Source organism: Arachis stenosperma, chromosome 10, assembly GCF_014773155.1.
Source record: "Arachis stenosperma cultivar V10309 chromosome 10, arast.V10309.gnm1.PFL2, whole genome shotgun sequence".
In the NCBI taxonomy this organism is placed as follows: domain Eukaryota; kingdom Viridiplantae; phylum Streptophyta; class Magnoliopsida; order Fabales; family Fabaceae; genus Arachis; species Arachis stenosperma.
In genome coordinates this window covers 99,004,797-99,016,674 of record NC_080386.1, presented here as the reverse complement: position 1 = coordinate 99,016,674, position 11,878 = coordinate 99,004,797, and the positions used below count along the sequence as shown (strand labels likewise).

At 43.0% G+C, this 11,878-nt stretch overlaps 1 protein-coding gene across 1 annotated transcript; it reads right to left on the bottom strand.

The window, feature by feature from the left end:
• Nucleotides 1–474: 474 nt before the first annotated feature.
• LOC130957390 (uncharacterized) lies at nt 475–873 on the bottom strand. Its single transcript, XM_057884251.1, has one exon. It carries the CDS (start codon nt 871–873, stop codon nt 475–477), a length of 399 nt encoding a protein of 132 aa, XP_057740234.1.
• Nucleotides 874–11,878: the final 11,005 nt, after the last annotated feature.

Below are 11,878 nucleotides of genomic sequence, written 5' to 3'. Positions count from 1 at the left end.
GCACCAGGTGTGCGTACGTGTGGGTCAATTTGTGCTTCTAGCACAGTACCCACCCCAGACCAGCACAACTTTCTGGCCAATCAAGCTTGACGTCGATTTTGACATCGATGCGGATGCGCACTGCGTGCGCTCGTGCAGAACGCCAAGAGAGGCAAAGGCGCGCACGCGTACAGTACGCGTGCGCGTGGGATGGAAGGTTCCCAAGGCACATTTCCAGCCCAGCTCCCGGCAACTCTCTGGTCAAATTCAGCCAATTCACTTTCACAAGGGACGCGGACACGCACTAGGCGCTGGCGCGTCAATCTCCTCTTTTTTTTATGCAAATATGCAGATGTAAATGCAGACTATATGCAGAATAATAAGAAGAGTCATTTAAATAAAGCTAAAAAGAGAAAAGAGAACGATCATACCATGGTGGGTTGACTCCCACCCAACATTTTTCTTTAACGTCCTTAAGTTGGACGGTCCACTAGCTCAGTCTTCTGCTGTGGGTGGATCCTCCAAGAGGAAGATCTCTAGCTCCTTACTTTTCTTCATCTGCTCACCGTGATATAGCTTAAGGCGATGTCCATTTACCTTGATAAATTTAGAGCTCGAAGGATGACTTAGGTGAAAGACTCCATATGGCTCTGCCTTCTCTACTCTATAGGGACCTTCCCATCTAGATCTCAGCTTGCCTGGCATGAGCCTTAGTCTGGAGTTAAAGAGGAGAACTAATTTCCCAGGTCTGAACTCTCTCCTTTTAATGTGCTTGTCATGCACAGCCTTCATCTTTTCTTTGTACAGCCTAGAGTTATCATACGCTTCTAGACGAAGGTTCTCTAATTCTTGTAGTTGCATCTTCCTTTCAGCTCCGGCCCTCTCAAATCCCATGTTGATTTCTCTTACCGCCTAGAATGCCTTGTGCTCTATCTCGACTGGGAGGTGACAAGCCTTTCCATAAACTAAGCAGAAGGGGCTCATCCCTATAGGTGTCTTGTACGCTGTCCGGTATGCCCAAAGTGCATCTTGTAGCCTGGTGCTCCAGTCCTTCCTATGAGGCTTGACTATCTTTTCCATGATACGCTTTATCGCTCTGTTAGACCCCTCTGCTTGTCCGTTAGTCTGCGGGTGGTAAGGAGTTGCTACCTTGTGAATAATGCAATGCTTCTTCAGTAGAGCGGTCAGTCTCCTGTTACAGAAATGGGTGTCTTGATCACTCACGATTGCTCATGGTGATCCAAAGCGACAGATAATATGGTTTCTAACAAAGGAGACAACAGTGTTAGCATTATCAGTACGGGTGGGAATTGCTTCCACCCTTTTGGAAACATAATCTACAGCTAACAATATATATAAGAAACCGCTAGAGTTGGGAAATGGACCCATGAAGTCAATACTCCAAACATCAAAAATCTCACAGAACAGCATAGGTTGTTGGGACATGTCATCCCTCTTGGATATATTACCGAACCTCTGGCATGGAGAACAAGATTTACAGAAGACAGCAGCATCTTTAAAAAGAGTAGGCCACCAGAATCCACAATCTAAAATTTTTCTAGCTGTTCTTTGAGGGCCAAAATGTCCACCACTCTCAGAGGAGTGGCAGGCCTCTAAAATGGACTGGAATTTTGATTGAGGCACACATCTTCTAATTATCTGGTCAGCACCATACCTCCATAAATATGGATCATCCCAAATATAATATTTGGACTCGCTTTTCAGCTTGTCCCTCTGATGCTTAGTAAAATTGGGAGGGAATGTATGACTAACTATATAATTAGCTACAGGTGCATACCAAGGAACTACTTCAGATACTGCATGCAAGCTATCAAATGGAAAAGCATAATTGATAGGAGTGGTGTCATCCTTAATGTGCTCAAGGTGACTCAAGTGGTCCGCCACTGAATTTTGAGAACCACTCCTATCCTTAATTTCTAAATCAAATTCTTGTAGCAGCAGTATCCAACGTATTAGCCTTGGTTTGGACTCTTTTTTAGCTAACAAATATTTGAGAGCTGCATGGTCTGAGTACACTACCACTTTAGTGCCAAGTAAATAGGCACGGAATTTATTCAGAGCAAAAACAATAGCTAAAAGCTCTTTTTCAGTGGGAGTGTAATTAGACTGAGCAGCGTCTAAAGTCTTCGAAGCATATGCAATTACAAAAGGATCCTTACCTGTGCGCTAGGCCAGTGCCGCTCCTACAGCATAGTTGGAAGCGTCACACATAATCTCAAAGGGCTGACTCCAGTCTGGTCCTCGCACAATTGGAGCTTGAGTCAAGGTGATCTTCAGCTTATCAAACGCTTCCATACAGTCCTCACTCAGCTCAAATTCAACATCCTTCTGTAGTAGTCTAGATAAAGGTAAAGCTACCTTACTGAAGTACTTAATAAATCTCCGGTAAAATCCTGCATGACCAAGGAACAAACGGACTTCCCTCACAGATGAGGGGTAAGGTAGGCTAGAAATGACATTTACCTTTGCTGGATCTACAGAAATACCAGTATTAGAGACAACATGTCCTAGAACAATACCTTGTTTGACCATAAAATGACACTTTTCAAAATTCAAAACAAGGTTTAATCTAACACACCTGTCTAATACTCTAGATAAACTATCCAAGCAAAGGCTAAAGGAATTACCGTATACTCTAAAATCATCCATAAAAACTTCCATATAATTCTCAATAAGATCAGAGAAAAGACTCATCATGCACATTTGGAAAGTAGCTGGTGCATTACATAGGCCAAAAGGCATTCTCTTGTAAGCATAAGTTCCAAAGGGACATGTAAAAGTAGTCTTTTCCCGATCCTCAGGAGCTATATGAATCTGAAAATAGCCTGTGTAACCATCTAAAAAGCAGTAATGCGATTTACCTGACAGGCGATCCAGCATTTGATCAATGAATGGCAGGGGATAGTGGTCCTTACGAGTGGCCTGGTTGAGGCGCCTGTAGTCAATGCACACCCTCTAGGAATTCTGCACTCTAGTTGCTATGAGCTCTCCTTGCTCATTCTTTACTATTGTGACTCTAGACTTCTTGGGCACCACTTGCACTGGGCTGACCCATTCGCTATCTGAGATGGGGTAGATGATATCTGCTTCTAGTAGTCTGGTCACTTCCTTCTTGACAACCTCCAAGATGGTGCGATTCAGTCTTCTTTGGGGTTGGCGAACAGGCCTTGCTCCCTCTTCTAAAAATATTATGTGCTCACAAACTTGAGGGCTGATGTCTACTATATCTGCAAGCTCCACCCAATTACTTTCTTGTGTCTTCGCAGCACACTAAGCAACTGCTCCTCCTACTGGGCTGTGAGTTCCCTTGCAATGATAACTGGGGGCTTTTGATTATCCTTAAGGTAAGCTTACTTGAGGTGGGGTGGAAGGGGTTTTAACTCCAATTTCTGCTCCTAACTGGGTACTGGATCGTCTGGAGCCAGTGATGATGGCATAATATCCTCATTGCTTTCAAAGGGGTTCCCCACACATGGACCTTGCTCCATGTGCATCTATTCTACTACTTCCTGGTGAACTGCAACCACTGTCTCATCAATTATGTCGCACTGGAAGATGGAATGGTCTTCCGAAGGATGCTTCATAACCTCATTCAGATTGAAGCTCACTGCTCGGCCGTCTACCTCAAAAGAATAGGTTCCTGAGAATGCATCCAACTTAAACTTTGAGGTCTTCAAGAATGGTCTTCCGAGCAAGATGGATGACGATTTCCCTGAGTCATTTTGGGGTATTTCCAAGATATAAAAGTCAATAGGAAATGTGAGCCCCTTGATGCTCACCAGCACGTCCTCAGTAATTCCAACCACTGTAATAATGCTTTTATCTGCTAACACAAAATGAGCTGCCGACCTTTTTAAGGGAGGGAGCCTCAATGCATTATATATAGACAAGGGCATAATACTCACACACGCTCCTAGATCACACATGCAGTCAGAAAATATTACATCTCCAATGGTACAGTTAACCATGCGTGGACTTGGATCACTACATTTTTTGGGTATATCCCCCATCAATGCAGATATAGAACTACCTAAAGGAATGGTTTCTAATTCATTAATCATATCCTTATGTATGCACAAATCCTTTAGAAACATCGCATATTTAGCTACTTGCTGTATAACATCAAAAAGGGGAACAGTTACCTCAACCTTTTTTAAGATTTCTACCATTTTTGGGTCAGGTTCCATCTGCTTTCTGGGCTTTCTTGCAAGGTGTGGAAATGGGATAGGGGTGGCGTCTTTGGTAGCTTTAGCTCCTTCTGGTGCGCCATTCTCTGGTTGAGTTACTTCTTCTTCAACCGTGTCTTGTACTTCATCTTCCTTTTCAACATCCTCCACTTCAAGCATGTTCTCAGCTGGGACATGTTCTAGTTGGCTTGGCTCCTCAGAATTCCACTCTTGCAGTGTCGTTCTGGATCTCAAGGTGATCGCATTGATGCCACCCTTGGGGTTGGGTAAGGGTTGAGAAGGAATTCCACTGGAGCTTGAAGGCTGGTTGTTGGTGTTATTCAGTGATCCAATCTGTGAGACAAAAGCTTGCAAGGTAGAGTTCAGACCATTTAAAGTAGAAGTAAGGTTGTTCTCCATGGTCTTCTGTCTCTGATCAATAGAGTGTAGCAACTTATCATTGGAAGATGAAGAGGGATAAGTGATCTGAGGGGTCTGCTGAGACGCTTGGGACTGCCTTAGATAAAGTGCTCTGTAAGCTTGGTTCTGGTTCTGCTGTTGATAGGTAGGATTCTGCTGATACCGGTTCTGCTGATTGTTGTTATTATTCCACCTCTAATTTTCTTGGCCATCTCTGCCTCCTCTGTTATAGTTGTCCCTCCAACCTTGGTTAAAGTTCCCACCTTGGTTATAGTTGCCGCCTTGTTGATAGTATCCTTGATTCGGGCGGTCATAGAAATTGTGAGTAGCTGCTACGGTGTTGTCCTCATGTTGGATTTGTGGACATTCATCAATGTAATGATTATAATCAGCGCATATTCCACATACTCTCTGAGGAACCAGTTGTTGACCATGTTGTGGCGAAGGGGGTTGAGATTGTTGTTGGCCCAGATGTATCTGCTTCAGTAGGTTGGTCATCTCACATATTGATTGTGTGAGAGCATTATTCTCATTGCCAAAGGAAACCTCTGCCACAGCCTTGGGGTAGTTGTTCCTGTTGTGCTTGTGATTCCGAGCGGACTCAGCTAAGTCGGCGATCAGTTGCCACGCTTCTTCTGTGGTCTTGTACTTTTTCAGAGAACCATTGCTCGCACCATCCAATGTAGTCTTGTCCTGAGGCTTCATGCCCTGTGTGAAGTAGCTGATCAACACCAACTTGTCAATCATATGGTGGGGGCATGCGTCTAGGAGATTATTGAAGCGCTCTCAATATTCGTAAAGAGTCTCAGATTCGCCTTGAATAATCATTGAAATTTCCTTCCTCAGTCTATCAGTAACTTCAGCTGGAAAGTATTTTTCTAGGAATTCTCTTCGAAGCGTGTCCCAGTTAGTAACAACTGCTTCAGGTTGAGTGTAGTACCATTATCTCGCCTTTCCCTCAAGAGAAAAAGGGAAGGCGGCCAGCAGAATGGAAGTCTCAGTTGCACCATTACACCTGACAATAGAACAGGCTGTCTAAAAATTCTTGAGGTACTTGAGAGGCTCTTGAGCATGTAAGCCATGAAAATTTGGCAGTAGATTGATTAGTGCAGTCTTCAGTTCAATATCTGCACCCAGATTTGGATGACACGCTTGGAAAGGTGGTAGTGTAAAGTCCGAAGCTCCTGCTTCCTGGAGAGTAATCCTCCTGGGAGCTTGGTATGCGAAATTGTGATCACTTCTTTTCACAACTCAAATAATCCCTAGTAATGGCCCCAAAGACTTGGTGCTCAATACCATGGCATAAACACAACTTCGCACAACTAACCAGCAAGTGCACTGGGTCGTCCAAGTAATAAACCTTACGCGAGTAAGGGTCGATCCCACGGAGATTGTTGGTATGAAGCAAGCTATGGTCACCTTGTAAATCTTAGTCAGGCAGACTCAAATGGTTATGGATGATATATGAATAAAACATAAAGATAAAGATAGAGATACTTATGTAATTCATTGGTGAGAACTTCAGATAAGCGAATGGAGATGCTTTGTCCCTTCCGTCTCTCTGCTTTCCTACTGTCTTCATCCAATCCTTCTTACTCCTTTCCATGGCAAGCTGTATGTTGGGCATCACCGTTGTCAATGGCTACAGTCCCGTCCTCTCAGTGGAAATGTTCAACGCACCCTGTCACGGCACGGCTATCCAGCTGTCGGTTCTCGATCATGTCGGAATAGAATCCAGTGATTCTTTTGCGTCTGTCACTAACGCCCCACAATCGCGAGTTTGAAGCTCGTCACAGTCATTCAATCATTGAATCCTACTCAGAATACCACAGACAAGGTTTAGACCTTCCGGATTCTCTTGAATGCAGTCATCAATTCTAGCTTATACCACGAAGCTTCCGGTTAAGGAAAACCAAGAGATATCTACCCAATCTAAGGTAGAACGGAGGTGATTGACGGTCACACGTTCATAGGTGAGAATGATGATGAGTGTCACGGATCATCACATTCATCAAGTTGAAGAACAAGTGATATCTTGGAACAAGAACAAGCTGAATTGAATAGAAAAACAATAGTAATTGCATTAATACTCGAGGTACAGCAGAGCTCCACACCTTAATCTATGGTGTGTAGAAACTCCACCGTTGAAAATACATAAGAATGAGGTCTAGGCATGGCCGAATGGCCAGCCTCCCAATGATCTAAGATAGCATAAAACTACTCAAAGATAGCTACCAAGATGTCTAAATACAATAGCAAAAGGTCCTATTTATAGGGAACTAGTAGCTTAAGAATTACAAAGGTGAGTAAATGACATAAAAATCCACTTCCGGGCCCGCTTGGTGTGTGCTTGGACTGAGAATTGAAGCATTTTTGTGTAGAGACTCTTCTTGGAGTTAAACGCCAACTTTTGTGCCAGTTTGGGCGTTTAACTCCCACTTTGGTGCCAGCTCCGGCGTTTAACGCTGGGAATTCTGAAGATGACTTTGAACGCCGGTTTGGGCCATCAAATCTTGGGCAAAGTATGGACTATCATATATTGCTGAAAAGCCCAGGATGTCTACTTTCCAACGCCGTTGAGAGTGCGCCAATTGGGCTTCTGTAGCTCCAGAAAATCCACTTCTAGTGCAGGGAGGTCAGAATCCAACAGCATCTGCAGTCCTTTTCAGTCTCTGAATCAGATTTTTGCTCAGGTCCCTCAATTTCAGCCAGAAAATACCTGAAATCACAGAAAAACACACAAACTCATAGTAAAGTCCAGAAAAGTGAATTTTAACTAAAAACTAATAAAAATATAATAAAAACTAACTAAATCCTACTAGAAACATACTAAAAACAATGCCAAAAAGCGTACAAATTATCCGCTCATCACAACACCAAACTTAAATTGTTGCTTGTCCTCAAGCAACTGAAAATCAAATAAGATAAAAAGAAGAGAATATGCAATGAATTCCAAAAATATCTATGAAGATCAGTATTAATTAGATGAGCGGGGCTTTTAGCTTTTTGCCTCTGAACAGTTTTGGCATCTCACTCTATCCTTTGAAATTCAGAATGATTGGCTTCTTTAGGAACTCAGAATCCGGATAGTGTTATTGATTCTCCTAGTTAAGTATGATGATTCTTGAACACAACTACTTTATGAGTCTTGGCCGTGGCCCAAAGCACTCTGTCTTCCAGTATTACCACCGGATACATACATGCCACAGACACATAATTGGGTGAACCTTTTTAGATTGTGACTCAGCTTTGCTAGAGTCCCCAATTAGAGGTGTCCAGGGTTCTTAAGCACACTCTTTTTGCCTTGGATCACAACTTTATTTCTTTCTTTTTTCTTTCTTTTTCTCTTTCTCTTTTTTTTTTCGTTTTTCTCCTTCTTTTTTTTTCTTTTTTTTGTATTCACTGCTTTTTCTTACTTCAAGAATCATTTTTATGATTTTTCAGATCCTCAGTAACATATCTCCTTTTTCATCATTCTTTCAAGAGCCAACATTCATGAACCACAAATTCAAAAGACATATGCACTGTTTAAGCATACATTCAGAAAACAAAAGTGTTGCCACCACATCAAAATAATTAATCTGTTATAAAATTCAAAATTCATGCAATTCTTCTCTTTTTCAATTAAGAACATTGTTTATTTAAGAAAGGTGATGGATTCATAGGACATTCATAACTTTAAGGCATAGACATTAAGACACTAATGATCATAAGACACAAACATGGATAAACATAAGCATGAAAATTCGAAAAACAAGAAAATAAAGAACAAGGAGATTAAAGAACGGGTCCACCTCAGTGATGGCGGCTTGTTCTTCCTCTTGAAGATCTTATGGAGTGCTTGAGCTCCTCAATGTCTCTTCCTTGTCTTTGTTGCTCCTCTCTCATGATTCTTTGATCTTCTCTAATTTCATGGAGGAGGATAGAATGTTCTTGGTGCTCCACCCTTAGTTGTCCCATGTTGGAACTCAATTCTCCTAGGGAGGTGTTAATTTGCTCCCAATACTCTTGTGGAGGAAAGTGCATCCCTTGAGGCATCTCAGGGATCTCATGATGAGAGGGGTCTCTTGTTTGCTCCATCCTTTTCTTAGTGATGGGCTTGTCCTCATCAATGAGGGTGTCTCCTTCTATGTCAACTCCTACTGAATAACAGAGGTGACAAATGAGATGAGGAAAGGCTAACCTTGCTAAGGTAGAGGACTTGTCCGCCACCTTATAGAGTTCTTGGGCTATAACCTCATGAACTTCTACTTCTTCTCCAATCATGATGCTATGGATCATGATGGCCCGGTCTAGAGTAACTTCAGACCGGTTGCTAGTGGGAATGATTGAGCGTTGGATAAACTCCAACCATCCTCTAGCCACGGGCTTGAGGTCATGCCTTCTTAATTGAACCGGCTTCCCTCTTGAATCTCTCTTCCATTGGGCGCCCTCTTCACAAATGTCAGTGAGGACTTGGTCCAACCTTTAATCAAAGTTGACCCTTCTTGTGTAAGGATGTTCATCTCCTTGCATCATGGACAAGTTGAATGCCAACTTCACATTTTCCGGACTAAAATCTAAGTATTTCCCCCGAACTATTGTAAGCCAATTCTTTGGGTTCGGGTTCACACTTTGATCATGGCTCTTGGTGATCCATGCATTGGCATAGAACTCTTGAACCATTAAGATTCTGACTTGTTGAATGGGGTTGGTGAGAACTTCCCAACCTCTTCTTCGAATCTCATGTCGGATCTCTGGATATTCACTCTTTTTGAGTTTGAAAGGGACCTCGGGGATCACCTTCTTCAAGGCCACAACTTCATAGAAGTGGTCTTGATGCACCCTTGAGATGAATCTCTCCATCTCCCATGACTCAGAGGTGGAAGCTTTTGCCTTCCCTTTCCTCTTTCTAGAGGTTTCTCCGGCCTTGGATGCCATAAATGGTTATGGAAAAACAAAAAGCAACGCTTTTACCACACCAAACTTAAAAGGTTTGCTCGTCCTCGAGCAAAAGAAGAAAAAATAGAGGAGAAGAAGAAGAAAATGGAGGAGATGGAGGAGGCTGTGTGGTTCGGCCAAAGGGGGAAGAAGTAGTGTTTAGGGTGTATGAAAATGAAGGAGTGAAGATGGGTTTATATAGGGGTGAGGGGAGGGGTAGGGTTCGGCCATTATGGGTGGGTTTGGGAGGGAAAGTGGTTTGAATTTTGAATGGTGAGGTAGGTGGGGTTTTATGAAGGATGGATGTGAGTGGTGAAGAGAAAGATGGGATTTGATAGGTGAAGGGTTTTTGGGGAAGAGGTATTGAGGTGATTGATGAATGGGTGAAGAAGAAAGAGGGTGGTAGGGTTGGTGGGGATCCTGTGGGGTCCACAGATCCTGAGGTGTCAAGGAAAAGTCATCCCTGCACCAAGTGGCATGCAAAAATGCGTTTTGAGCCAATTCTGACGTTAAACGCCGGGCTGGTGCCCATTTCTGGCGTTTAATGCCAAGTGCTTGCCCATATCTGGCGTTTAACGCCAGTCTGGTGCCCCTTTCTGGCGTTAAACGCCCAGAATGGTGCCAGACTGGGCGTTAAACGCCCATCTGCTAGCCTTACTGGCGTTTAAACGCCAGTAGGTTCTTCCTCCAGGGTGTGCTGTTTTTCTTCCTGTTTTTCATTCTGTTTTGCTTTTTCAATTGATTTTGTGACTTCTCATGATCATCAACCTACAGAAAGCATAAAATAACAAAGGAAAATAGATAAAATATAACATTGGGTTGCCTCCCAACAAGCGCTTCTTTAATGTCAGTAGCTTGACAGTGGGCTCTCATGGAGCCTCACAAATGCTCAGAGCAATGTTGGAACCTCCCAACACCAAACTTAGAGTTTGAATGTGGGGGTTCAACACCAAACTTAGAGTTTGGTTGTGGCCTCCCAACACCAAACTTAGAGTTTGACTGTGGGGGCTCTGTTTGACTCTGTTTTGAGAGAAGCTCTTCATGCTTCCTCTCCATGGTGACAGAGGGATATCCTTGAGCCTTAAACACAAAGGATTCTTCATTCACTTGAATGATCAGTTCACCTCTATCAACATCAATCACAGCCTTTGCTGTGGCTAGGAAGGGTCTGCCAAGGATGATGGATTCATCCATGCACTTCCCAGTCTCTAAGACTATGAAATCAGCAGGGATGTAATGGTCTTCAATCTTCACTAAAACATCCTCTACAAGTCCATGAGCTTGTTTTCTTGAGTTGTCTGCCATCTCTAGTGAGATTCTTGCAGCTTGTACCTCAAAGATCCCTAGCTTCTCCATTACAGAGAGAGGCATGAGGTTTACACTTGACCCTAAGTCACACAGAGCCTTCTTGAAGGTCATGGTGCCTATGGTACAAGGTATTGAAAACTTTCCAGGATCTTGTCTCTTTTGAGGTAATTTCTGCCTAGACAAGTCATCCAGTTCTTTGGTGAGCAAAGGAGGTTTGTTCTCCCAAGTCTCATTACCAAATAACTTGTCATTTAGCTTTATGATTGCTCCAAGGTATTTAGCAACTTGCTCTTCAGTGACATACTCATCCTCTTCAGAGGAAGAATACTCATCAGAGCTCATGAATGGCAGAAGTAAATCCAATAGAATCTCTATGGTCTCAGTGTGAGCCTCAGATTCCCATGGTTCCTCATTAGGGAACTCATTGGAGGTCAGTGGATGCCCATTGAGGTCTTCCTCAGTGGCGTTCACTGCCTCTTCCTCTTCTCCAAATTCGGCCATGTTGATGGCCTTGCACTCTCCTTTTGGATTTTCTTCTGTATTGCTTGGAAGAGTACTAGGAGGGAGTTCAGTAATTCTCTTGCTCAGCTGTCCCACTTGTGCCTCCAAGTTTCTAATGGAGGACCTTATTTCAGTTATGAAACTTTGAGTGGTTTTGATTAGATCAGAGACCATGGTTGCTAAGTCAGAGTGGTTCTGCTTAGAATTCTCTGTCTGTTGCTGAGAAGATGATGGAAAAGGCTTGCCATTGCTAAACCTGTTTCTTCCACCATTATTGTTGTTGAAACCTTGTTGAGGTCTCTGTTGATCCTTCCATGAGAAATTTGGATGATTTCTCCATGAAGAATTATAGGTGTTTCCATAGAGTTCTCCCATGTAATTCACCTCTTCCATTGAAGGGTGCTCAGGATCATAAGCTTCTTCTTCAGATGAAGCGTCCTTAGTACTGCCTGGTGCATTTTGCATTCCATTGTTCATAGGATTCCTTTCAGAAGTGTACATGAATTGGTTATTTGCAACCATTTCAATGAGCTCTTGAGCTTCTGTAGGCGTCTTCTTCAGAT

What these genes read in the sequence shown, in the direction of transcription:
- LOC130957390 (XM_057884251.1), bottom strand. Translation starts at nt 873, where the DNA reads ATGGGATTTGAGAGGGCCGGAGCTGAAAGGAAGATGCAACTACAAGAA.